The 27682-nt window shown below is 42.3% G+C and overlaps 1 protein-coding gene across 2 annotated transcripts in view; it reads left to right on the top strand.

The window, feature by feature from the left end:
* The window catches only part of LOC141128410 (bile acid receptor-like), a 159638-nt gene extending 132996 nt beyond the window's left edge, over positions 1-26642 (top strand). For both annotated transcript variants that reach the window (XM_073615693.1, XM_073615692.1), the window contains exons 9-11: positions 11388-11504; positions 14156-14269; positions 22846-26642. In XM_073615693.1, the coding sequence (XP_073471794.1) occupies positions 11388-11504; positions 14156-14269; positions 22846-23084 (470 nt within the window). In that variant the 3' untranslated portion in view covers positions 23085-26642. The remainder of the gene's footprint in view (positions 1-11387; positions 11505-14155; positions 14270-22845) is intronic.
* Positions 26643-27682: the final 1040 nt, after the last annotated feature.

Raw genomic sequence — 27682 nt, 5'->3', positions numbered from 1 at the left:
ATGCAGCTACTGTGCCCACCAAACGCAGCCACTGTGCCCCATCAAATGCAGCCACTGTGCCAACTAAACGCAGCCACTGTGCCCACCAAATGCAGCCACTGTGCCCTTCATTTGCAGCCACTGTGCCATCAAACGCAGCCACTGTGCCCACCAAACGCAGCCACTGTGCCCACCAAACGCAACCACTGTGCCCATCATTTGCAGCCACTGTGCCATCAAATGCAGCCACTGTGCCCCACCAAACGCTGTCACTGTGCCCATCAATTGCAGTCACTGTGCCCATCAATTGCAGCCACTGTGCCTTTAAAACGCAGCCATTGTGCCCCATCAAACGCTGTCACTGTGCCCATCAATTGATTTATTCAATAACTTTACCTGCTGTTCTTTGGGGTTCCCTTGTGCCTCTCTCTCTCTTCCTGACGTCACTGCCAGACCCTGCCCCAGTGCCGAGGAGAAGGGTCAAGCAGTGTGGAGGAGGGTAGGCGGAGCATAAGGCTCCACCTCCGCCAGTCATCGGCCGCTTATGGGGGCATGAGTCACATGCCGCCCCCCCGCATGAGAGGAAGTCCCCCCACCCGTCTTTCTGATTCCCGGCTCCCGCGGCCGCCCCCCGCACACATGCAGCCCACGGCGGCCGCCTTGCTGTAGCGAGCGGCGCTGCTGTGTATGGGCGTGCTTGTCAGAGGGTGGAGGGGCGTGAGCTCTGCTAAGCACGCCCATACACACGCCCCTCCACCCTCTGCCAAGCACGCCCATACACAGCAGCGCCGCTCGCTACAGCAAGGCGGCCGCCGTGGGCTGCATGTGTGCGGGGGGCGGCCGCGGGAGCCGGGAATCGGGTGGGGGGACTTTCTCTGATACGGTGGGCGGCTTTTTTTGCCGCCCCCCGCAAAGTGCCGCCCTAGGCCTAGGCCTTGTCGGCCTAGGCCAAAACACAGCCCTGCCCAGATAGCAAGCAATTGTGCTCTAAGTTTGAAAATGACTTGCTCAGCTATTGCTAGACTTGCCAGGCTTCACGAGTTTGTTGCACAATTGCAGCAAGTCCACATTGCATGACTACAGATCAACTTTCTTTGCAAACATTCTGCAAGTTTGCTGCAAGTTCTGGTTCAGTTATGTTGTGCAATAGTCATCCCACCACAAGGGGCAATGGTGCTGAATTTTCATGCTGTAGACTTGTTGAGCTCTTGCTGTAGACTCAACAGTGCAACTTTTCTCTTGCTAGAGACTTGCCACGCAAATTTGCTACAAATTGAAAAAGTGTCAACTAGAACTTTGTGCTTCAAGTGCTCTGCAAGTGTACAACATGCCAGTGAAAATCTGCAGCAAGTTAACAAGACTTACAATTCAAATTTGTGGCAAGTTATCCTTGCTATCTGGGGAGGAAATCCCTGCAAATTAAGGGAATTCCTTGGGCACCCCACGTCACCAGAACTAGTTTCCCCATTGGAAGATTTCCCTCTATTACTTTTCTGGGGACAACCCAAAATCTGTGATTTTCTTTAACCACTTAAGGACCGCCTCACGCCGATGTACGTCGGCAAAGGCGGCACGGGCAGGCAAAATCACGTACATACACGTGATTTGCCTCCCACGGGTGGGGGGTTCGATCGGACCCCCCCGGTGCCCGAGGCGGTCCTGTTTTGTTCCCCGGTGATCGGAGGTGAGGGGGAGGCCATCCGTTCGTGGCCCCCACTCACGATCGCCGCCGGCCAATGGGAACATTCCTTTGCTGCTGTATGCTAAACAGCAGCAAAGGAAATGATGTCATCTCTCCTCGGCTCGGTATTTTCCGTTCCGGCGCCGAGGAGAGAAGGCTGTAATGTGAGTGCACCAACACACACACATACAGTAGAACATGCCAGGCACACAAAACACCCCGATCCCCCCCCCGATCGCCCCCCGATCACCCCCCCTGTCACAAACTGACACCAAGCAGTTTTTTGTTTTTTTTTTCTGATTACTGCATGGTGTCAGTTTGTGACAGTTACAGTGTTAGGACAGTTACTGTTAGCCCCCTTTAGGTATAGGGTACCCCCCTAACCCCCCCTAATAAAGTTTTAACCCCTTGATCACCCCCCATCACCAGTGTCACTAAGCGATCATTTTTCTGATCGCTGTATTAGTGTCGCTGGTGACGCTAGTTAGGGAGGTAAATATTTAGGTTCGCCGTCAGCGTTTTATAGCGCCAGGGACCCCCATATACTACCTAATAAAGGTTTTAACCTCTTGATTGCCCCCTAGTTAACCCTTTCACCACTGATCACCGTATAAGTGTTACGGGTGACGCTGGTTAGTTCGTTTATTTTTTATAGTGTCAGGGCACCCGTCGTTTATTACCGAATAAAGGTTTAGACCCCTGATCGCCCGGCGGTGATATGCGTCGCCCCAGGCAGCGTCAGATTAGCGCCAGTACCGCTAACACCCACGCACGCAGCATACGCCTCCCTTAGTGGTATAGTATCTGTACGGATCAATATCTGATCCGATCAGATCTATACTAGCGTCCCCAGCAGTTTAGGGTTCCCAATAATGCAGTGTTAGCGGGATCAGCCCAGATACCTGCTAGCACCTGCGTTTTGCCCCTCCGCCCAGCCCACCCAAGTGCAGTATCGATCGATCACTGTCACTTACAAAACACTAAACGCATAACTGCAGCGTTCGCAGAGTCAGGCCTGATCCCTGCGATCGCTAACAGTTTTTTTGGTAGCATTTTGGTGAACTGGCAAGCACCAGCCCCAAGCAGCGTCAGGTTAGTGCCAGTACCACTAACACCCACGCACGCAGCATACACCTCCCTTAGTGGTATAGTATCTGAACGGATCAATATCTGATCCGATCAGATCTATACTAGCGTCCCTAGCAGTTTAGGGTTCCCAAAAACGCAGTGTTAGTGGGATCAGCCCAGATACCTGCTAGCACCTGCGTTTTGCCCCTCCGCCCGGCCCAGCCCAGCCCACCCAAGTGCAGTATCGATCGATCACTGTCACTTACAAAACACTAAACTGCAGCATTCGCAGAGTCAGGCCTGATCCCTGTGATCGCTAACAGTTTTTTTGGTAGCTTTTTATTGAACTGGCAAGCACCAGTGGCCTAGTACACCCCGGTCATAGTCAAACCCGCACTGCAGTAACACTTGGTGACGTGGCGAGTCCCATAAGTGCAGTTCAAGCTGGTGAGGTGGCAAGCACAAGTAGTGTCCCGCTGCCACCAAAAAGACAAACACAGGCCCGTCGTGCCCATAGTGCCCTTCCTGCTGCATTCGCCAATCCTAATTGGGAACCCCCCACTTCTGCAGCGCCCGTACTTCCCCCATTCACATCCCCAACCAAATGCAGTCGACTGCATGAGAGGCATTTTCTTTATGTCCTCCCGAGTACCCCTACCCAACGAACCCCCCCAAAAAAGATGTTGTGTCTGCAGCAAGCGCGGATATAGGCGTGACACCCGCTATTATTGTCCCTCCTGTCCTGACAATCCTGGTCTTTGCATTGGTGAATGTTTTGAACGCTACCATTCACTAGTTGAGTATTAGCGTAGGGTACAGCATTCCACAGACTAGGACACACTTTCACAGGGTCTCCCAAGATGCCATCGCATTTTGAGAGACCCGAACCTGGAACCGGTTACAGTTATAAAAGTTAGTTACAAAAAAAGTGTAAAAAAAAAAATAAAAAAAAAATATATAGAATAAAAAAAAAATAGTTGTCGTTTTATTGTTCTCTCTCTCTCTCTCTCTATTCTCTCTCTCTATTGTTCTGCTCTTTTTTACTGTATTCTATTCTGCAATGTTTTATTGTTATTATGTTTTATCATGTTTGTTTTTCAGGTATGCAATTTTTTATACTTTACAGTTTACTGTGCTTTATTGTTAACCATTTTTTTGTCTTCAGGTACGCCATTCACGACTTTGAGTGGTTATACCAGAATGATGCCTGCAGGTTTAGGTATCATCTTGGTATCATTCTTTTCAGCCAGCGGTCGGCTTTCATGTAAAAGCAATCCTAGCAGCTAATTAGCCTCTAGACTGCTTTTACAAGCCGTGGGAGGGAATGTCCCCCCCCCACCGTCTTCCGTGTTTTTCTCTGGCTCTCCTGTCTCAACAGGGAACCTGAAAATGCAGCCGGTGATTCAGCCAGCTGACCATAGAGCTGATCAGAGACCAGAGTGGCTCCAAACATCTCTATGGCCTAAGAAACCGGAAGCTACGAGCATTTTATGACTTAGATTTCGCCGGATGTAAATAGCGCCATTGGGAAATTGGGGAAGCACTTTATCACACCGATCTTGGTGTGGTCAGATGCTTTGAGGGCAGAGGAGAGATCTAGGGTCTAATAGACCCCAATTTTTTCAAAAAAGAGTACCTGTCACTACCTATTGCTATCATAGGGGATATTTACATTCCCCGAGATAACAATAAAAATGATTAAAAAAAAATAAAAATGAAAGGAACAGTTTAAAAATAAGATAAAAAAGCAAAAAATGTAAACAGCAATTGCACCATGCATGTGAGATATCACCGCGAAGGTCAGATCGAGGGCAGTAATTTTTGCAGTAGACCTCCTCTGTAAATCTAAAGTGGTAACCTGTAAAGGCTTTTAAAAGCTTTTAAAAATGTATTTATTTTGGTGCCACTGCACGTTTGTGCGCAATTGTAAAGCATGTCATGTTTGGTATCCATGTACTCGGCCTAAGATCATCTTTTTTATTTCATCAAACATTTGGGCAATATAGTGTGTTTTAGTGCATTAAAATTTTAAAAAGTGTGTTTTTTTCCCCAAAAAATGCGTTTGAAAAATCGCTGCGCAAATACTGTGTGAAAAAAAAAAATGAAACACCCACCATTTTATTCTGTAGGGCATTTGCTTTAAAAAAATATATAATGTTTGGGGGTTCAAAGTAATTTTCTTGCAAAAAAAAAAAACTTTTTCATGTAAACAAAAAGTGTCAGAAAGGGCTTTGTCTTCAAGTGGTTAGAAGAGTGGGTGATGTGTGACATAAGCTTCTAAATGTTGTGCATAAAATGCCAGGACAGTTCAAACCCCCCCCAAATGACCCCATTTTGGAAAGTAGACACCCCAAGCTATTTGCTGAGAGGCATGTCGAGCCCATGGAATATTTTATATTGCGACACAAGTTGCGGGAAAGAGACACATTTTTTTTTTTTTTGCACAAAGTTGTCACTAAATGATATATTGCTCAAACATGCCATGGGAATATGTGAAATTACACCCCAAAATACATTCTGCTGCTTCTCCTGAGTACGGGGATACCACATGTGTGAGACTTCTTGGGAGCCTACCCGCGTACGGGACCCGAAAACCAAGCACCGCCTTCAGGCTTTCTAAGGGCGTAAATTTTTGATTTCACTCTTCACTGCCTATCACAGTTTCGGAGGCCATGGAATGCCCAGGTGGCACAAAACCCCCCCAAATGACCCCATTTTGGAAAGTAGACACCCAAAGCTATTTGCTGAGAGGTATAGTGAGTATTTTGCAGACCTCACTTTTTGTCACAAAGTTTTGAAAATTGAAAAAAGAAAAAAAAAAAGTTTTTTCTTGTCTTTCTTCATTTTCAAAAACAAATGAGAGCTGCAAAATACTCACCATGCCTCTCAGCAAATAGCTGTGGGAGGGATAGGCAGTGAAGAGTGAAATCAAAAATTTACACCTTTAGAAATCCTGAAGGCGGTGATTGGTTTTTCGGGGCCCCGTACGCGGCTAGGCTCCCAAAAAGTCCCACACATGTGGTATCCCCATACTCAGGAGAAGCAGCTAAATGTATTTTGGGGTGCAATTCCACATATGCCCATGGCCTGTGTGAGCAATATATCATTTAGTGACAACTTTGTGCAAAAAAAAAAAAAAATGTGTCACTTTCCCGCAACTTGTGTCAAAATATAAAATATTCCATGGACTCAATATGCCTCTCAGCAAATAGCTTGGGGTGTCTACTTTCCAAAATGGGGTCATTTGGGGGGGGGGGGTTTATGCCATCTGGGCATTCCATGGCCTCCGAAACTGTGATAGGCAGTGAAGAGTGAAATCAAAAATTTACACCCTTAGAAATCCTGAAGGCGGTGATTGGTTTTAGGGGCCCCGTACGCGGCTAGGCTCCCAAAAAGTCCCACACATGTGGTATCCCCATACTCAGGAGAAGCAGCTGAATGTATTTTGGGGTGCAATTCCACATAGGCTCATGGCCTGTGAGAGCAATATATCATTTAGTGACAACTTTTTGTAAATATTTTTTTTTTTTTTGTCATTATTCAATCACTTGGGACAAAAAAAATAAATATTCAATGGGTTCAACATGCCTCTCAGCAATTTCCTTGGGGTGTCTACTTTCCAAAATGGGGTCATTTGGGGGGGGTTTGTACTGCCCTGCCATTTTAGCACCTCAAGAAATGACATAGGCAGTCATAAACTAAAAGCTGTGTAAATTCCAGAAAATGTACCCTAGTTTGTAGACGCTATAACTTTTGCGCAAACCAATAAATATATGCTTATTGACTTTTTTTTTACCAAAGACATGTGGCCGAATACATTTTGGCCTAAATGTATGACTAAAATTGAGTTTATTGGATTTTTTTTATAACAAAAAGTAGAAAATATCATTTTTTTTCAAAATTTTCGGTCTTTTTCCGTTTATAGCGCAAAAAATAAAAACCGCAGAGGTGATCAAATACCATCAAAAGAAAGCTCTATTTGTGGGAAGAAAAGGACGCAAATTTCGTTTGGGTACAGCATTGCATGACCGCGTAATTAGCAGTTAAAGCGACACAGTGCCAAATTGGAAAAAAACCTCTGGTCCTTAGGCAGCATAATGGTCCGGGGCTCAAGTGGTTAACTTTCACTTTCAAGGATAATGATAAACAGGACAAATAGAGAGGGTGAATATCCCAAATGGGGGCACAGACAGCAATAAAAACTACTGAGAAGTGTTATAATCCCTCTGCACTCTATCCATAACTAAAAAAAAAAAGTTTTGCCTTTAGATATACTTTAAGTAATTCACAAACAGTGGGTCCTTTTTAGTTTTAATTCGTCCACACATACAGTACATAGTAATTTTTTAAGAGGAGCTGTTCGTAAGTTCAGTTTGTATTTTTTTTTTACCAGTTAGGCCCCTTTCACACTGAAAAACTGTGGTTTCCCCCGCAGAGCATGTGCAGTGCAGTATACCCGTGGTTTTTGTGTGGGTCACCCACGCTTTGCCATAGACTTCCATTAGATCAGGTGGTAGTGGTGCATTTTTGAAAGCGCACCAAAAGGACCTGCATTTGTCCTCTCACTACTTTGTATGAACTCACATCAAAGTCCCATCATCTCTTGGATTTTCTTCTTTGAAAATGATAGACTCTTAACTGGATGACCTTATTCCAGCACTGGATATGAGATATTAGTGATATTTATACAGGAATGACAGTGGTGCTACCCTGACTGATCACAAAGTAAGACACAGTTCAAGCCTATTTGGTATGTTTTAGATGCAGTGTGTTTAGGTGCATTTTACATGCATTACCATTTAACTCCATATATCATGTGTTTTGATGAAAGAGCATCAAAGAGAATACGAGCAGGATTTTTTAACGTATCTCACCAAAGAGGCACCTAAAATGCACAGGTGGAAATGAGGCCTAAAGAAACAGTTGCAATTTTGCTTAGGAGAGCAGAGCAGCTGCTGTCATTATCAAGACAGACATAAGAACATTAGAACAAATATAACATTTATATAATATAAAGAGAATAATAATAATACATATAAAAATGAAATGATAATCACTGAAAACTGAATTTGGGCTATAACACCGAATAGATAATAAAAGTGGTATGCAAGTGAACTGACAACAAATGAACTACTGAAAGAAAATCACTAGGGGGTTGATTTACTAAAGGCAAATAGACTGTGCACTCTGCAAATGCAGATGCTCCAGAGCTTAGTAAATAAGGCAAGGCTTCACTTTGCAAAAAGTACCCAATCACATGCAAGGAACATTTAAAAAAAAATGCATTTTTTGCTTACACATGATTGGATGATGGAAGTCAGCAGAGCTTTTGCTCATTTACTAAGCTCTGGAGCAGCTGCTCTTGCAGAGTGCAACTGCACTTTGCAAACTGCACTGTGTATTTGCCCTTAGTAAATCAACCCCTAGGTGTCATAAGTGTGAATTAAAAGAGAGGCTAAAACAAAAAAGTTATCTAACAACTATGTAGCAATATGAAACATCATAGTACAAGAAAAATCCCTTAAAATAAAACATAGCAGACTACAAAAGAGGCACATTTTCAGGCATTCGATTTCATTTCATTTCAGATTTGGCTGCTGAATGACCGGGACATTTTTTGCGATTCGGCACTGCGTTGCTTTAACTGACAATTGCGCAATCGTGCGATGTTGCACCCAAATAAAATTGACACCCTTTTTTCCCACAAATATAGCTTTCTTTTGTGTGGTATTTGATTGCCTCTGCGGTTTTTATTTTTGCGCTATAAACTAAAAAAGAGCGACAATTTTGAAAAAAAACACAATATTTTCTACTTTTTGCTATAATAAATATCCCCATTTACAAAAAAAAAAAAAAAAGCTAATTTTTTCTCAGTTTACGTCGATATGTATTCTTGTACATATTTTTGGAAAAAAAAATTGCAATAAGCGTATATTGATTGGTTTGCGCAAAAGTTAGAGTGTCTACAAACTATGGGATAGATTTATAGCATACTAGTAATGGCAGCGATCTGCGATTTTTATCGGGGCTGCGACATTATGGCAGACACATTGGACACTTTTGACACATTTTTGGGACCATTGGCATTTATACAGCGAACAGTGCTAAGGAAATGCACTGATTACTGTATAAATGTCACTGGCAGGGAAAGGGTTAACACTAGGGGGCGATCAAGGGGTTAAGTGTGTTCCCTGCTACGTGTTTCTAACTGAAGAGCGAGGGGACTGACTAGAGGAAATGACAGATCGTGGTTCCTAGCTATTAGGAACACACGATCTGTCTCTCCTCACAGAGCAGAACATGCATTTGTGTGTTTACACACACATTTCCATGTTCTGCCTCTCGTGCTTGCGATCGATCGTGGCCGGCGGTCATCGCGACCGTCGGCCATGAGCATTGGCACCCCCGCAGTGCCTGCTATCCCGATCCCACGAGCCGACTATAGCTACGACGGCTCGCTGGATCGTGCCGACCTTCCACAGTAAAATGACGGCAGCTGATCGGCAAGCGGTTAAATAATTACAGTGCCATCATCCACATACAGAAATAGAAGGGGTAATGTAAATTAAACAGTGTGTGTGTTTAGAATCACCTTAAGTTAAACTGTTTGTTTCATTCATATCGGACACTACTGCCAAAATTCTATCAGTTTTGGCACTAGTAAAGGGGATGACAATTGGTTTCTCACTCTCCAAAATTGTAGCAACAAAAACACCTAAATAAAGTGTAAAGCTGGCCATAGACGGTTCAAATCTTGGCTGGTTCAGCAAGGACCGACAGAGATTTGAACCATATATGGGCAGGCTGATTGTACCCAAGTTGATTGATCAATTTTTTTCATGTGGTTATTGCCAACAGCTATAGCCGCTAGCAATAATCACTGTGTGTTCTCCTGGCAAGGACAGCTGTCCGTGCCCCCTACTGGGAGAAACCAATAGCTTCACAGGGGGGACTGACTGTGTTGATGAGGGAATCAAGTGATTTTCTTTCCTGCAACCACAGGTAAATAAATCGCACCATCTGTGGCTGGCTTAACTAAACAATAAGGCACATAAGTGGTTCCAATGCTAATTACACCACTTACAATAGCATCTTCCAAAGTCATGCATAAATAATGAAAAGAGGAAAACTGATTACAATAGGTTTGAATTAATCTGACTACAGTTATTTAATATAATTCAAAAATTTCTTCTTAGAACACAAAACAAAGCAAAAACGACTCAGTGTTTCAGGGTTCAGCCACACTATTGCATTCATCACAAACCGCTACCCCTATCCCACCTCATGTTTTATAATTGTTTGACCTGTCAACAGACCCTTAAACTGTAACATATGAAGTAAAAGAACATGCACATGGTTCACCTTTTAGAAAATTGGTATATGTATGTGAAGTCTGGAAGGTTGCAAGGTTGCCCTGTAAGGAAGGACAGAGAAAATAGAGATATGTTACACCAATGTATAGTTCCTACTCAAACGGGTTTATACTTTAGGTGATCACGTCCTGTCGGTAGCTGGGTATGGAGACAAGTGAGGGGAAAATGGCCCCCACCTGTCTCCATATAATTGCTGGGCGGAAGGGACGTCAAAATGTCACTTCCGCCCACAGCTCTTAAAGGGACATTTTTTTAAAATCATTTTTTTAAATTACATTTTTTTTTTTTTTTATGAGATCTGAGGTCTTTTTGACCCCAGATCTCATATTTAAGAGGTCCCATCATGCTTTTTTTTATTACAAGGTATGTTTACATTCCTTGTAATATGAATAAAAGTGACATTTTTTTTTTAAAACAGTGTAAAAATAAGAAATAAAAGGTAAAATAAATAATTAAAAAAAAAAAATGTAAACGCCCCGTCCCGACGAGTTTGCGTGCAGAAGAGAACGCATACGTGAGTAACGCCCGCATTTGAAAATGGTGTTCAAACCACACATATGAGGTATCGCCGTGATCGGTAGAGTGAGAGCAATAATTCTAGCCTTAGACCTCCTCTGTACCTTAAAACATGCAACCTGTAGAATTTTTTAAACGTCACCTATGGAGATTTTTAAGGGTAAAAGTTTGTCGCCATTCCACGAGCAAGTGCAATTTTGAAGCGTGACATGTTGGGTATAAATTTGCTCAGCGTAACATTATCTTTCACAATATAAAAACAATTGGGCTAACTTTACTGTTGTCTTATTTTTTAATTCAAAAAAGTGTATTTATTCCAAAAAAAGTGCGCTTGTAAGACTGCAGCGCAAATGCGATGTGACAGAAAGTTTTGCAATGACCGCCATTTTATTCTCTAGGGTGTTAGAAAAAAAATATATAATGTTTGGGGTTTCTAAGTAATTTTCTAGCAAAAAAAACCTGTTTTTAAACAACAAATCTCAGAAAGAGGCTCGGTCCTTGTCATCATGAAGAGTTCAATGACTGCAGCTGTTCCCACTACTGAACAGTAGCCTACTCTGGAATGAATCCTTGTGCTAGGAGTATTTCTTTAAAGGGCCTGACCTAGCAGCTTCATCAAAACAATTAATTCAATAACATACCAAACCATGTTTATTAATAAAATATTAATACAGTAAACACATTTTACATATACGAAAAAAAAAGTTCTAAAGAATTTAACACATTTGACCCATATGAGAGTCTAATTATAAGTACAACTTTTCTTCCAGGACTTCTCAGATACCAAAGCCATTCAACAGAATATTACCATATTCAGGATTTTGACAGATGTCCCCTGTATTCTATAGAAACACCTCCTCACCAAAATATTCCACAGTATAACCCAGGTTTGATATTTGTTATTTTGCTATTTAATTTAATTGGATGTGTGTGTGTTTGTGCAGGTCTACCTTTAGACATAAAACTCTATGCGGGTTTCTCCTCCCCCTCTTTAAGACTGAACTCAAGGTATGATATTTATTGCATATTTATATTGGTCCAGTATGTACTATCTGTGCATATCTCATACCCGAGTGTCCTTTGGGGAAGCTGAAAATTACTGTAGTAATCGGTGCAACTTCAGTGATAGTTGCAACCTTCTGGGTCTTGTCCTGGGTGGCTTAGAACTCAAGGGGTCACTTGCCCGGTACTGCCATTATTCATAGAACATCTTGCATTTTTTTCAATGATTACAAGGTGTAATCCAATCAAAGAATGCCTTCTATTCTTAAAAATAAATTAAAGGAATTCTGTGAATGGCTGCAGTGTTGAGCAAGCAAACCCTTGTGGTCAGTGTGCAGAGGTGAGTCTAACCGTCACAGGTCCCAGAAGATAGCAGCTATCACTATAGTAGCGCCAACTACTATGATTGCCAGCTTTCCCTGTGGCCCCTTAGGTATGATATATGCATACTTACATTCAGTGGCAGCCTGTCCATATGGGGTGCAGGGGTGCTGCCCCCCTAATTCATGCACCTGGCCCCTAATTTACATGGAGGGTGCCGGACACATGGATTCCAATGGGAGTTTTTTTTTTTCTAGAAGCACCTGATTAGAGCCTGAGGCTCTAATTGGCTTCAAAAAAGGGTGGGCTCAAGGCACAGAGCACTGAACCCTGAGCTCACCCAATTGTGTGACAATAGCGATTGTGTGACAATCCTGGCCAATCCTGGCTCAGGAAGCGACACGATTGGCCGAATTGATCCTATTGACTGCCGAGGAGGAGATGAAGGGGAAGCCGAGCCGCCATGATGCCAAGGAAGGAGGAAACGCAGAGGCCCGCTGCCCACAACCTACATGGGGTAAGTGCAGGGACCGATCGACCGCCCTGGAGGGCGGGGGACCCGACTGCCTGCCAGGGGAAGAGTTGGCAATGGAGGGTCGGGTCCCCCTCACCCCCCCGGTCGATCAGTCCTTCCCCCAAAAACATATACCACCAACCGCCACTGCTTACATTGGTCCAAGCTGAAACAATATAAATATACAAAAAAGATCATACCTGGTGTTCAGTTCAGTTTTAGATAGTAAACAAAAAATCTGACCTCAGATGCAGCACAGTCCACTTTTTCAGTTCAAACCTAGCTTTTAAATGTGCCTGGCAGCAATTTCTTTCAATCTTGTTCCCTGTGTTCCAGAGCACAAGCATGACTACACGCTTTCTCCTTTTCATCTCTATGGAGCATGTGGTCAGGTCTGTGCTCTACTGCAGACTATAGGAAGAAAATGAAAAGGAAACAGTGCCAAGCAAAACCAAAATCCAGACGGTGTAATGAGGGGACCACAATGCATCTAAGGTCTGATTTTTTGCATACTACCTAAAGAATGGGGGGGGGGGGGCATGCAGAGTTTTTCTATGCAGATTTCAGCTGTACTCTATATGGTGCCTACAGTATATTGTTACTTTGCATAGAAATGATGCCACTGTAAAAATATACTGTGAAAATCTATCTAGCCAGTCCATGTGATCTAGCAGGCAGGGAAGCATATTGTGAATAGTAGAAGAATTCACATACTGTTCAGAACAAAGCAGTACAACAGTGTGTAGAAAACATTCAGTTGCAGGCTCAATCATGCCACCTGCTGGCTACAGTTTAATACACCTTGCAAGACTATTCGCCTACTTTAGAACTTTTAATTATATACACACGGGTTGATTTACTAAAGGCAAATAGACTGTGCACTTTTGCACAGTGCAGTTGCACCAGAGCTTAGTAAACGAGGTAAAGCTTCACTTTACAAAGAACACCCAATCACATGCAAGGAAAAAAAAAAAGCATTTTTGCTTGAACATGATTGGAGGATGGAAGTCAGAGTTCTCCTTTGAGAATGAGCTGAGAATGAGTATTCTTGCTTGAATCAAACAAAACACATTCTGGGTCCACGCGCACTAGCTTAAAAATCGCTGCTTCTACGGTTTTGTACTTTGCCTGTACAGTAGAAGCAGCTCAATGTTATCCTATGTGTCCATGCACATTAGGACAATTAAAGGCATATTTTAGGCTTAATGTTTAGAGGCAGGAAAAAAAAAACTCTTCTGGTTTGCATTTCTGTTTGGCGATTTCTGCCAGAAAAAAACGCAAAACTCTCCTAAATCTAAACTGTGTACAAAAAAAAACGAGCGTTTTGTATTCTGCCAAGGGAACTGGCATTTTTTTTAAGCCCAGTGTGCATGGAGCCTCTCTGTGTGGCTAATTTTATGACCTTGTGTGGTTTTTTTTTTGTTTGTTTGTTTGTTTTTTTCACTCTTCCTATCCGAAAGTTTATTTCATTTGTAGATGTTTTTGTTTCATGTTCAATCAGTGTGTATCAGTATTGCTCTAACTAAATGAAGACAGGGAATTTCACATAAGTAAAATAAAAACTGCTTCCAGAGCAAAATAAAAAAGATAGGTAATAAAAGTAAAATTGCAATTTTACCACATTTATACTGTATGTAAAGAATTTATTCCTAGCTAAAATTTGTTAATCTATGCGTCATAATGTTTTTGTTTCTTTTCCAGATATTACAGATGAATTTATTACTCCATTGTTTAATTTTTTCAGAAGCATGGGCTCTCTTAATGTGACTGAAACGGAATATGCTTTACTTTTTGCAATAACAGTGTTCTTTTCAGGTACACAAAAAAAAAATCCTTATTTCATACTGAGCACAAAATAAATAAATGTGTATGTAAGTGTATGTGTACAGTGCCTTGAAAAAGTATTCATACACCTTGAAATTTTTCATATTTTGTCATGTTACAGCCAAAACCGTAAATATATTTTATTGGGATTTTATATGATAGACCAACACAAAGTGGCACATAATTGTGAAGTGGAAGGAAAATGATAAATGGTTTTCAACATTTTATACAAATAAATATGTGAAAAGTGTGGCATGCATTTGTATTCAGCCCCCCCTGAGTCAATACTTTATAGAATCGCCTTTCACTGCAATTACAGCTGCAAGTCTTTTTGGGGATGTCACTACCAGCTTTTAGAGAGTGACATTTTTGCCCATTCTTCTTTGCAAAACAGTTCAAGCTCTGTCAGATTGGATGGAGAGTGTCTGTGAACAGCAATTTTTAAGTCTTGTCACAGATTCCCAATTGGATTTAGGACTGGACTTTGATTGGGCCATTCTAGCACATGACTATGCTTTGATCAAAACCATTCAATTGCTTCTATGGATGCATGTTTAGGGTCGTAGTCCTGCTGGAAGGTGAACCTCCGCCCCAGTCTCAAGTCTTTTGCAGGCTCTAACAGGTTTTCTTCTAAGATTGCCCTGTATTTGGCTCCATCCATCTTCCTATCAACTCTGACCAGCTTCCTTGTCCCTGCTGAAGAAAAGCATCCCCACAACATGATGCTGTCACCACCATGTTCCACAGTGGGGTTGGTGTGTTGAGGGTGATGTGCAGTGTTAGTTTTCCGCCACACATATCATTTTGCTTTTAGGACAAAAAGTTAAATTTTGGTCTCATCTGACCAGAACACCTTCTTCTACATGTTTGCTGTGTCCCCCACATGGCTTCTCGCACACTGCAAACAGGACTTCTTATGGCTTTCTTTCAACAATGGCTTTCTTCTTACCACTCTTCCATAAAGACCAGATTTGTTTTGTGCACGACTAATAATTGTCCTGTGGACAGATTCTCCCACCTGAGCTGTGGATCTCTGCAGCTCCTCCACGGTTACCATGGGCCTCTTGGCTGCTTCTCTGATTAATTCTCTCCTTGCCCAACCTGTCAGTTTAGGTGGACAGCCATGTCTTTATAGGTTTCCAGTTGTGCCATACTATTTCCATTTTTGGATGATGGATTGAACAGTGCTCTGGGAGATGTTCAAAGCTTTGGATATTCTTTTATAACATAACTCTGCTTTAAACAGCTCCACAACTTTATCCCCGACCTGTCTGGTGTGTTCCTTGGCCTTCATGATGCTGTTTGTTCACTAAGGTTCTCTAGCAAATCTCTGAGGTCTTCACAGAACAGCTGTATTTATACTGAGATTAAATTACACATAGGAGGACTCAATTTACTAATAAGGTGACTTCCGAAGGCAATTGGTTCCACTAGATTTTAGTTAGGGGTATCAGAGTAAAGGGGCCGAATACAAATGCCCCCCACACTTTTCAGATATTTATTTGTAAAAAATGTTGAAAACCATTTATCCTTTTCCTTCTATTTCACAATTATTTGCCTCTTTGTGTTGTGCTATCACATAAAATTCCAATAAAATACATTTCAGTTTTTCATTGTAACATGACGAAATGTGGAAAATGTCAAGGGGTATGAATACTTTTCAAGGCACTGTATACCATCACCCCTAAATATTAACCTCCCTGACGGTATTCCCGAGTGTGGCTCTGGGTTAAATTTCAGCACCATTAGTGGAACTGTACTGCAGGATCCTGGTGCAGGTTACTTACCTTGTCCCCAGGATCCTGCAATGTCCCCCCACGCTGTCTACGGGCTCCATCCTCTGCCCGAAGCCTCTCTGTGCCAGGCTCCGTTCCCTGCGAGCATTGCGACGCACGGGGGCGGAGCCTGGCGGCAAATTAAAAATGTAAAAATCATAACACATACAGTACTGTAATCTTACTGCATGAAATCATTTCACATCCCTTTTGTCCCCAGTGCTTTGGCCCATGCCCTGCATGCAGTTTTATATTACATATACTGTTCTTTCTGCCTGGAAACTTGAGATTGTCCATAGCAACCAAAAAGTGTCCCTTTATGTCAAAAGTGGTCTTAGACCAGCTAGAAAACAGCGATAGTAAATTAGAACACTTGCAGAATTGAGCGATAGTGAATCGTGGGGAAATTGATTTTATTATTATTATATTATTATTTTTTTTAATTATTTATATTTATTTATTATATTATAATTTATGATTTTGTGTTTCAAACTTCATCATAACCGGGATATCTACTAGACTCTTGGTGGACAGATTTAAGTGTGTTATTGCTAAGAATTACAGGCCTACAATATAAAACGCCAAATTTCTATGCAAAATAATTGTACCGCTTTGAGACGCAAAAATCTGAAATAATCATACCGCCAGGGAGGTTAAAGCCTGACAGATCTATTTACTAAGACTAGAGCAGCCAGAATCTAGAGCAGTTGTGCATGGCAACAAATTCACTTACAACATTGATTTTTAAAGCTTAAAGTGGTATTAAACCTAAAATGTAATATATTGCAGCTTACCAATCCTTAGTTTAGGTGGCTATATTTGCATTTTTAGGCTTTTTCCCATCTGTTTTCACCTGGTGATCTGGCCAGTAACACACCTCCAGTATTAGAGTGCCCCCACTCTGGATGAAGGGGCATAGGGGGCACATTTGGACAGCAGCATTGTCAGTCTGGGTAGTGTTAGATGTACTAGCAGATTTAGACTAACAAGCTGAAGCCAAACTCCAGCTTACACTGCAGTTACACAAGCAGTTACAGCAAATGATTTTTTTCTTTTGGGATACGTGAATAAATAAAAGCTGATCATTGTATGCACCCCTGTCAATGGTAAATGCATGGTTTCAACACTTGGAATTGCTACACTTGTTCTGTTGAAGAACAGCAGACTTACCGGCAGGATCACCAGGTGAAAATAAAATAAAGAAAACAAATGCGGCTATCACATATAAGAATTGGTAAGCTGCAATATAATAAATGTTTGCTTTTGGGTTTAATACCACTTTAATGTAACAGACTGATGCTAGAAGGTTACTATGTCCAGCTGTTCCAGGTTCTTTCAGCTCCAGTTTTAGTAAATTCCCTTTTAAGTCATTTTTCTTTAATTAGCACAGTACAAGTGTTTTTAATTATCAGTGCAAAATGTCTCTAGTGCTGCTCACTGTGGTTTGACTTGAAATCTTCAGTCCTCTGGCCACCCCCTCATTTGCACTCATCAAAAGTGCTGACTTTGCCAACCTTTTCCACCCCTCCCCCATTTATAGCTACTGTCCTATGAATGGAGGAGGAGGACCTTTCATTCATCTGCTTGTCCTTAATTCATTGAGTGTTTTTTATTTGTGGAAGCTATAGTACAGATTCTTTGAATGGAGGGGGCATAATAAGCAGGAATAATCAGCACTTTTGACAAGTGCACAGGAAGATAAAGGGCACTTTACATTGATTGTAATTGGCACAGCCCTTTGTGTTGTTGTTGTTGTTTTTTTGTTTTGTTTTTTAATTATTGACTAAACTTAAAGTGGTTTTAACTGCTTCAACCCTGGAAGATTTTACCCCCTTCCTGACCAGAGCACTTTTTGCGATTCGGCACTGCCTCGCTTTAACTGACAATTGCGCGGTCATGCGGCGTTGCACCCAAACAAAGTTGACATTCTTTTTTCTCCCACAAATAGAGCTTTCTTTTGGTGGTATTTGATCACCTCTGTGGTTTTGATTTTTTGCGCTATAAACAAAAAAAGAGCGACAATTTTGAAAAAAAAGCAATATTTTTTACTTTTTGCTATAATAAATATTCCCCAAAAATATATAAAAAAAGTTTTTTTTCTCCTCAGTTTAGGCCAATATGTATTCTTCTACATATTTTTGGTAAAAAAAAAATCGCAATAAGTGTATATTGATTGGTTTGCTCAAAGGTTATTGCGTCTACAAAATAGGGGATAGTTTTATGGCATTTTTATTATTACATTTTTTTATTAGTAATGGCTGCAATCTTCAATTTTTATTGTGACTGCGACATTATGGCGGACACATCAGACACTTTTTACACAAATACATAAAAATGCACTGATTACTGTGTAAATGACACTGGCAGGAAAGGGGTTAACCACTAGGGGGCGATGAAGTGGTTAAGTGTGTCCTAGGGAGTGATTCTACCTGGGGGGGATGGGCTTCCACTCACATGACAGCAATCACTGCTCCCAATCTCTGTCATGTCACAAGGCAGAACGGGGAAATGCCTTGTTTACATAGGCATCTCCCCGTTCTGCCGCTCCGTGACACAATCGCCCGAAGACCGGCGGACATCAAGTCACGCAGGGCACGGTCACGCTGTACGAGGTGGGCGTGCGCTAGCCCCGCCATTTAAAGGGGACGTACAGGTACGCCTATTTGCCCACCGCTGCCATTGTGCCAACGTATATCGGCGTGCAGCGGTCCCCAAGTGGTTAAAGGCAGAAGGTATTTTTTATGTTAATGCATTGTATGCATTAACATAAAAAACCTTCCGTGTGCAGCAGCCCCCCTCAGCCCCCTAATACTTACCTGAGCCCCATTTCAATCCAGCGATGTTGCACTCTCCCTCCTGATTGGCTGAGACACACATGGGCTGCCATTCAAAGTCAGTGAGCCAATGAGGAGAGAGAAGGAAGCAGGCTGAGCCGTGGCTCTGTGTCTGAATGGGAGGGGCCAGGAGCACCAGCCAGGGACTCGAGAAGAGGAGGATCTGGGCTGCTCTGTGCAAAACCACTGCCGAGATTCGAAGCAGCTATAGGCAGGTTGATTGTACCCAAGTCGATCCATCGATCGACTTGGGTACAACCAGCATGTCAGATTTTAACTTGGGATTATTGCCAATGGCTACAGCCACTAGCAATTATCACTGTGTTCTCCCAGCAGTGATGGCTCCCTGCGCCCCCTCCCCACCAGAAGAATAAAATAGCTCTGCGAGACGGATTCCCCTATCAACACTGACTGCATTGATGGGTGAATCAAGCAATTTTCTTTCCTTAACCACTTAACAACCGGCCCATAGCCGAATGACGGCTGCAGGGCGGTTGGATAACTCTGGGAGGGCGTACTATGACGTCCTCCCAGAATTCCCCTCTCGCGCGCCCCCTGGGGCGCGCACCTGAACACATCCGTGACCGCCGGTACACGGATCCCGGTAAATGGCCGCAGATCGCGGCCGTTTACCATGTGATCGCGCCGTAAAACAGACCGGCGTCATCTGATGACGCCGGTCCCTCTCCTCCCCGCCTGTGTACCGATCGGTACACAGTGAGCAGGGAGGGGGATGGATGGATGTCTGCAGCGCTGTGGGCTGTATGTGTAGTGCCCACAGCGCTGCACAGAGACATCCAGGCATCCATCCATCCATGCTCAGCCATCCCTACTATACTGCAATGCTGAGCAATACTCTGCAACACCCCCACAATACTCTGCAATACCCCCACAATACTCTGCAATGCTGTGCAATACTCTGCAACACCCCCACAATACTCTGCAACACCCCCACAATACTCTGCAACACCCCCACAATACTCTGCAATGCTGTGCAGTACTCTGCAATACCCCCACAATACTCTGCAATGCCCCCGCCATACTCTGCAATGCTGTGCAATACTCTGCAATACCCCCACAATACTCTGCAATGCTGTGCAGTACTCTGCAATACCCCCACAATACTCTGCAATGCCCCCACAATACTCTGCAATACCCCCACAATACTCTGCAATACCCCCACAATACTCTGCAATGCTGTGCAGTACTCTGCAATGCCCCCACAATACTCTGCAATGCCCCCGCAATACTCTGCAATGCCCCCGCCATACTCTGCAATGCCCCCGCCATACCCTGCCATGCCCCCGCCATACCCTGCCATGCCCCCGCCATACCCTGTCATGCCCCCGCCATACTCTGCCATGCCCCCGCCATACTCTGCCATGCCCCGCCATACCCCGCCATACTCCGCAATACCCCGCCATACTCTGCCATACTCTGCCATACCCCGCCATACTCCGCAATACCCCGCCATACTCCGCCATGCTCTGCAATACCCCGCCATACTCCGCAATACCCCGCCATACTCCGCAATACCCCGCCATACTCCGCAATACCCCGCCATACCGAGCCATGCTCAGCTGTACTCGGCCTCTGTATGTGGCCAGGCTGTGGAAGTCTCACACATGTGGTATCGCCGTACTCAGGAGGAGCAGGGGAATCTATTTTGGGGTGTCATTTTTGGTATGTACATGTTATGTGGTAGAAATATTGTATAAATGGACAACTTTGTGTTAAAAAAAAAATGCGTTTTAACCACTTCCCGCCCACCGGCCGTCATACAACGTCCTTGACTTTGTGCGGAGATATCTGAATGATGGTTGCAGCTACAGGCATCATTCAGATATCGGCTTTTTCAGCCGGCGATTCCCTACACCATGAGAACGATCATAGCAGCTGTTCTACTGCTTGATCGTTCTTACGGGAGGCGAGAGGGGATGTCCCCCCCTCCCGCGCTTCTACCGACTGACCGCTACGATCGAAGCCAGGATCGTTTTTTTTTTTTTTTTATTTCAGGCTTCCCAGCCTAGAGGTGAGATGTGGAGTCCTATTGACCCCATATCTCACTGTAAAGAGGACCTGTCATGCCATATTCCTATTACAAGGATGTTTATATTCCTTGTAATAGGAATAAAAGTGGTCAAAAACTTTTTTTTTTTGGAAAAAAGCATCAAACTAAAATAAATAAAGTAAAATGAACAATAAAAAAAAAAAAAAAAAATTTTAAATCGCCCCTGTCCCTGCGTGCTCGCATGCAGAAGCGAACGCATACGTAAGTCCCGCCCACATATGAAAACCGTGTTCAAACCACACATGTGAGGTATCGTTGCGATCGGTAGAGCGAGAGTAATAATTTTGGCCCTAGACCTCCTCTGTAACTCAAAACATGTAACCAGTAAAAAATTTTAAAGCGTCGCCTATGGGGATTTTTGAGTAGCAAAGTTTGGCGCCATTCCACAAGCGCGTGCAATTTTGAAAGGTGACATGTTGGGTATCTATTTACTCAGTATAACTTCATCTTTCACATTATGCAAAAACATTAGGCTAACTTTACTGTTTTGGTTTTTGTAAAGCACAAAACAGTTTTTTTCCCCAAAAAAACGCGTTAAAAAAATTGCTGCGCAAATACCGTGCGAGATAAAAAGTTGCAACGACCGGCATTGTATTCTCTAGGGTCTTTGCTAAAAAAACATATATATAATGTTTTGGGGTTCTATGTAATTTTCTAGCAAATAAATGATGATTTTTACATGTAGGAGAGAAATGTCAGAATTGGCCTGGGAGCTCCAGAACGCCTGAAGGTGCTCCCCTGCATGTTGGGCCTCTGTATGTGGCCACGCTGTGTAAAAGTCTCACACATGTGGTATCGCCGTACTCGGGAGTAATAGCAGAATGTGTTTTGGGGTGTAATTTGTGGTATGCATATGTGGTGTGTGAGAAATAACCTGCTAATATGACAATTTTGTGGGAAAAAAAAAAAGTAAAAAAAAAACCTTGATTTTGCAAAGAATTGTGGGAAAAAATGACAACTTCAAAAATCTCACCATGCATCTTTCTAAATACCTTGGAATGTCTTCTTTCCAAAAAGGTATCATTTGGGGGGTATTTGTACTTTTCTGGAATGTTAGGGTCTCAAGAAATTAGATAGGCCGTCAGTACTTCAGGTGTGATCAATTTTCAGATATTCGCACCATAGCTTTTGGACTCTATAACTTTCACAAAGACCAAATAATATCCACCGATTTGGGTTAATTTTACCAAAGATATGTAGCGGTATAAATTTTGGCCAAAATATATGAAGAAAAATTACTAATTTGCAAAATATTATAACAGAAATGAAGAAAAATGCATTTTTTTACAGATTTTTCGGTCTTTTTTCTTTTACGGCGCAAAAAATAAAGAACCCAGCGGTGATTAAATACCACCAAAAGAAAGCTCCATTTGTGTGAAAAAAAGGACAAAAATTTCATATAGATACAGTGTTGCATGGCTGAGTAATTGTCATTCAAAATGTGAGAGCACCAAAAGCTGAAAATTGGTCTGGTTATTAAGGGGGTTTAAGTGCCCAGTTGTCAAGTGGTTAAAAAATCGCATCATCTATGCCTGCCTTAGACTTTAGGATTAACTCCTAAAAGGGACACTTACTGCTTTACCAACCTGCTTAAAATGATGCCAGTCCTCAATAAATACCTGACAGAGGCTATGACTCCACTAAAATGAAGGTGTCTTTCTTGCTGCTTGTGTATGGAATGGGAAGGTTTCTGTCAATTCCTGCATATACTAGTGATGGGGTACAGGAAGTGAGGGGATTTTTTTCCCAGACAGCAACAGAAACCTGACAAAGATTCAACTCTTCCCCACTCTATGAAAAATCATTTATTTTAAATGGCTGTATTTTTCCTGTCATCATTATTTCACAATCACAATTTCCTGTCATCACTATTACTTTTTTTTATAGATCGTCCATTCCTAAAAAACAAAATTTGTGTTGATAAACTGCAGGAGCCACTACTAGCAATTTTACACAAGTATTCCAAAATTTATCATCCTGAAGATCCTCAGCATTTTGCACGCTTGACTGGCCGTCTAACTGAACTACGGACCCTTAATCACAACCACTCAGAAGTGCTGATATCATGGAAAATGAGAGACACTAAACTTACCTCACTAATTAATGGAGGCTGGGACCTACAATGAACTCCAAACTCAAAATTTACTAGTAGACTTAGTTCATATTGTTGTTAATTTATGTAAATCTATTTGTTAAACCGCTGGGCATTTTAAGGCAAATATGTTTTTTAAAAAATTATGTGACATTTTTTAAGATAAATGGGTTATGGTAAACATCCATTTGCATATAGTTACAGTGCATATCAATATGGGCTCATGCACACAATGCATTTTAAAAATGCCAGTGCTACAGAAGCGCTAAAAACGCCTGTTTATTACCCCACACAGACTACACAAAATGAATCCTGATTCCCCCCCTGGGTGCTGGCGTTGTGGGGGGACTCCTAGAGACTTTGCCCATATTTTCTGGAATTGCCCGGCTATTGTTGGGTATTGGAAAGAGGTACTGACATTCGTAACCCAGGTCACCACCATACCATTACAACCTTCTATGTCAATTTGTATGCTGGACTTGATAGAAGAACTGATCCCCACAGTAGTGGGACGCACTCTAGTTGGGTCACCTCTCTTCTATGCCCGCAAGGCCATAGCTCTCAGTTGGCGCAAACCTACCCCCCTTCTCTTTCTCTTTGGAAACAACTAATCAACAACAGCTTACCCCTCTACAAAGATACGTATGCTAATAGAGGCTGCCCTCAAAAAATATGACAAGGTCTGGTCCAAGTGGCTGGCGGAACTCTCCACAGCTTCAGATGTATCCTAAAGTAAACTTTGCATTTAAGATACTCCTTTCCTAGTGCAAGTCATATACTGCAGAAAAATGTGATATCTTGTTTCGGTTTATGCATTTAAGGCCTGTGCTGAACTCTCACCTCAGGAGCCATCCTGTTGCAATTATTATGGTGACCCATGCTATCTGTTCTACCTTGTATGTATGAATACCAGATAACGTGTCCCTTACAAGGGCCACCTCTTATACCCTTCATAACCAATGTCTGTTGTTCTGTATTTTGTGTTATCAAAACCATTTAAACAGATTAAAAAAACAAACAAACGCCTAGTCTCGACAGACGGGAACTCTGTGACCCACATAGAGTTCCCCCTTACGAGAAATTGCGTTTAGCACAATAGCAAAAGCCCTAGCATATTTACAATAGGTGGGCACCACTCGTTGAGTAGATAGTGGTGCTCACTGATCCTCAATATGTCATAATAGATGTTATGGCTACACAGGCTTATATACTAAATTCATTCCGTTGAAGCTAACAAATTCTCTATACAATGTGATGTTATGGTACCAATATTGATATGTCTGTATCTACCTATGTGTTAATGAACGATATACTTGTGTAATGTACGCTTCTCCTTTCCTAATAAAATAAGATTGAACTAAAAAAAAACCCAAACGCCCGTTTAGGCGCGTTTTTACATTAGCGGTTTCCCGCGCTACCGTTTTTGGCCGTTTTATTGAAAACACTCTCTATAATGTGAAAACGCCTAGTCGCATTTGATGTTTTTAGGCGTTTTTCGTTTTTACTGTTCCTGGAAGCACAGACTGGCAGTATTTTTTACTGCCACTAAATGCTTATGCCTCCAAAAGCCTCTGACAGTTTATGTGTGCATGGACACATAGGCTAACATGGAGGGGCTTTTAGAGGCAGTTAAAAAAAAAACATCAAATGCCCCTAACAGCAACTGTAAAAACCATACCTCCCAACTTTTTGAGATGGGAACGAGGGACACCTATTAGCAAAAGTATGTAGGCATAGGAAACACCCTGTGCCATGGCCCCTAAAGAAGAATTATACAAAATAAAGATTAACCCACAAGTGCTTCTTTTACCACTACTATTACTTTATATTGGCTTTTGAAATGTACAGATGCAGCAATTTAGAAATTGAATGGAAGCTTTAGCACTGGAAAACACTTTTTGAAAGATAAATAGTGCATTTTATATACAACTTTATAGATCAGACCAAAATGAGGGACAAATGAGGAGGAAAGAGGAACAGTGGGACTTTGTTCCAAATCAGGGACAGTCCCTCGAAATCAGGGACAGTTGGGGGCTATGTAAAAATGTCGTGTGTGCATGAGCCCTAAGTGTTTAGGAAGGCAGTATTCCTAATAGAGAAGGCATTACATCTCACTTACATATCTGTTAATGTTTGTAGACTGCGAAATATGATATTAAGAGATGGGAAAAAGAAGCAAAAAAAAAGATATTGCAATTAGAGATAAAACCTATCCATGTAATATATGACTATTAAAATAGACTGTTATGCTCCCTGTGAAAAAAATATAGTACCATATCAGTGATACAAAATGCAGTATTTGTCAAAACCCAGTGGAAAAAACCCTTATAGGGATCCATTGTTTGTATTTTTATTTTCATTTTTTACCTACATACAGTATGTGAATGTGTTCAGATTATTGTAAAAATAATGTATCTTATCACTGCGTGTTAATGCCTAATACTGCTGTTTCTATTTATAATGTTTACTTATATCTCTACATCATAGCAGCTTTTTTTGCTTATTACTTATGCCTGCGGCGCTTCTTCTATAGGAGCATATTTCAGTGATAGTGCCTTACTGTTTAACAAATTTAAATCTGTATTCCCCTAGAGTTACAAAGCCAGTAGATATAATAGCTTACCATTTTCTACCATAACTGAAATATTAATTGCTTGAAATAACCCTTTGAAATTTAATCTATATTTTGCCCATGCCTGGCTAACAGGTTTTCCCAAAAGCTGCTCCCCCAGGTTATACTTAAAGTGGTAGTAAGCTCAGTTTTACCAGTTATACCTAAAGGCAAGCCGATAATAAGGCTTACTTGTAGGTACTCTGAATATCTCCTAAACTTGCAGTGTTTAAAAGATGTTCAGAGTGCATGCAGCCAGCGACATCACCGGCGCATGCGCTCTGAATGCCGGACCTTCAAAGCCCGTGCCGTAAATAGTGGCTCCTGCGATACCGTCGACTGATGTTATTGCGCCCCCGGCCACTCATGTAGCCGAAGGCCGCAAACCCTAGAGGAAGGACGGGTGAAGGTGGAAGCCCTCTCAGCGGTGACAGCGTCTCGCGATGCATACTAGCACATTATGACATTGCCTTGCCGGGGGATTTTTTTTTCTTTAACTGCGGTTTACTATTGGTTTAACTTTCCTTCACTTCTCTGCCATTCCATAATCCTACACAAGAAAACACAAGACGCCTTTGGAAGTTTGTTTTAGTCAAAACTTGCATTGAGCTAAGGCCTCAGGAAAGGTTCACACTGCTGCAATCAGATTTTGATCTGACTTTCAGTATGATTATGTGATGAAACTTGGATGCTATTTGGATATGGTTTGCATATTCTATGGGGACAGAATTGTGCTAAGATCACACCAAATTAGCACAGGACCCTTTTCCAAATCAGTTTTATAAATGAATTAATACAACTTAAATGAACAAATAAAGGTGTGGCAAGAAAAAACTTAACATCAGAAGCTCCCATCACAACAGAGCCCCCCTAATATCAAGATCCCTTTTAGAGTTCCTCCATACATCAGGGTCTCCATCAGAGTCACCCTTTCATATCAGGGCTCACATTACATCAGGATTCTTATCAGCGCCGCCCCCCCCCCCCCCCCCCCCCCACCACCACCACCACCACACACACACATCAAGTCCCCCATCAGAAGCAGAGACCAACTGATCTGAATACTCAGTCTATGCACTAATCCTGTGGATACGCCACTGACTGTGGGTCAGATAAAATCTCGCAGTAGACCAGATGTGACCCACAGGCCGTACTTTGGAGACCCCTGCTCTATGAAACCCAGCGCTGCATCATACAAGGAAGAGGAGTGGATCTCATGCTTCCTTATAACCTGAAGTACCAGGCATATTTATTTTATCCAGGCAGGCAAATAGAGCAGTGGGGGAGTGAAGGTATGGTGAGTATACATGTTTTTGTGTGTGTGAGGAAAGAGTGAGCAGTTTGGGGATGGATATTGGGGGGGGAGGGGTGTTGATCACTGAAGTAAACCTGTTGCCTTGACATGCATGAGTCTTTACACATTAGGTCTGGGTTTCTCAACCAGGGTTCCTTGGAATCCTAGGCTTCCTCCAGAGGTTCCTAGGGGTTCCTTGAGCAATGAGCAATCTCTAAGGGGGTAATTCTTCTCAGCGACCACAAGTGTAAGGAACATCCTACCACTGATCACATTACTAATGTATCATGAGTTTTAAATATAGTCATTTTTAGCAGTGGTTCCCTGATATCAGAAATTGTATTTCTAGGTTTCCTCTGTGTTAAAAAGGTTTAGGAAGGCTGCATTCTATGTATATAAAATGTTGGCAGGGCTGACCGATCATAAGGAAATCTCAGATTTTCACATACTGTCAGCAAATTATGGACAGAAATCACTAAGTTGGAATTCTTCAGCTCCAGGGTATTTCTATCGTTTGTGTCCTATGGCCATCTTTATTCATGTTGTCATTGTATTTTAGGTTTCCTAAAGTCATCGATCCACAGAATCAAATAACATTCTTTGTGGAGAAATAAAAGTATTAGGCTTGTCATAGGAAACAAAACTTGTCTGGGCATGGGCATTATACTACTTATGTGTGATTGTGACACCAAGTAGACTTTACACAATACACAGCTTGGCCACCACT

Source organism: Aquarana catesbeiana, linkage group LG02, assembly GCF_042186555.1.
Source record: "Aquarana catesbeiana isolate 2022-GZ linkage group LG02, ASM4218655v1, whole genome shotgun sequence".
Classification (NCBI taxonomy): Eukaryota; Metazoa; Chordata; class Amphibia; order Anura; family Ranidae; genus Aquarana; species Aquarana catesbeiana.
Note: the sequence above shows the minus strand (reverse complement) of the source record. Positions and strands in the feature narration are given on the sequence as shown.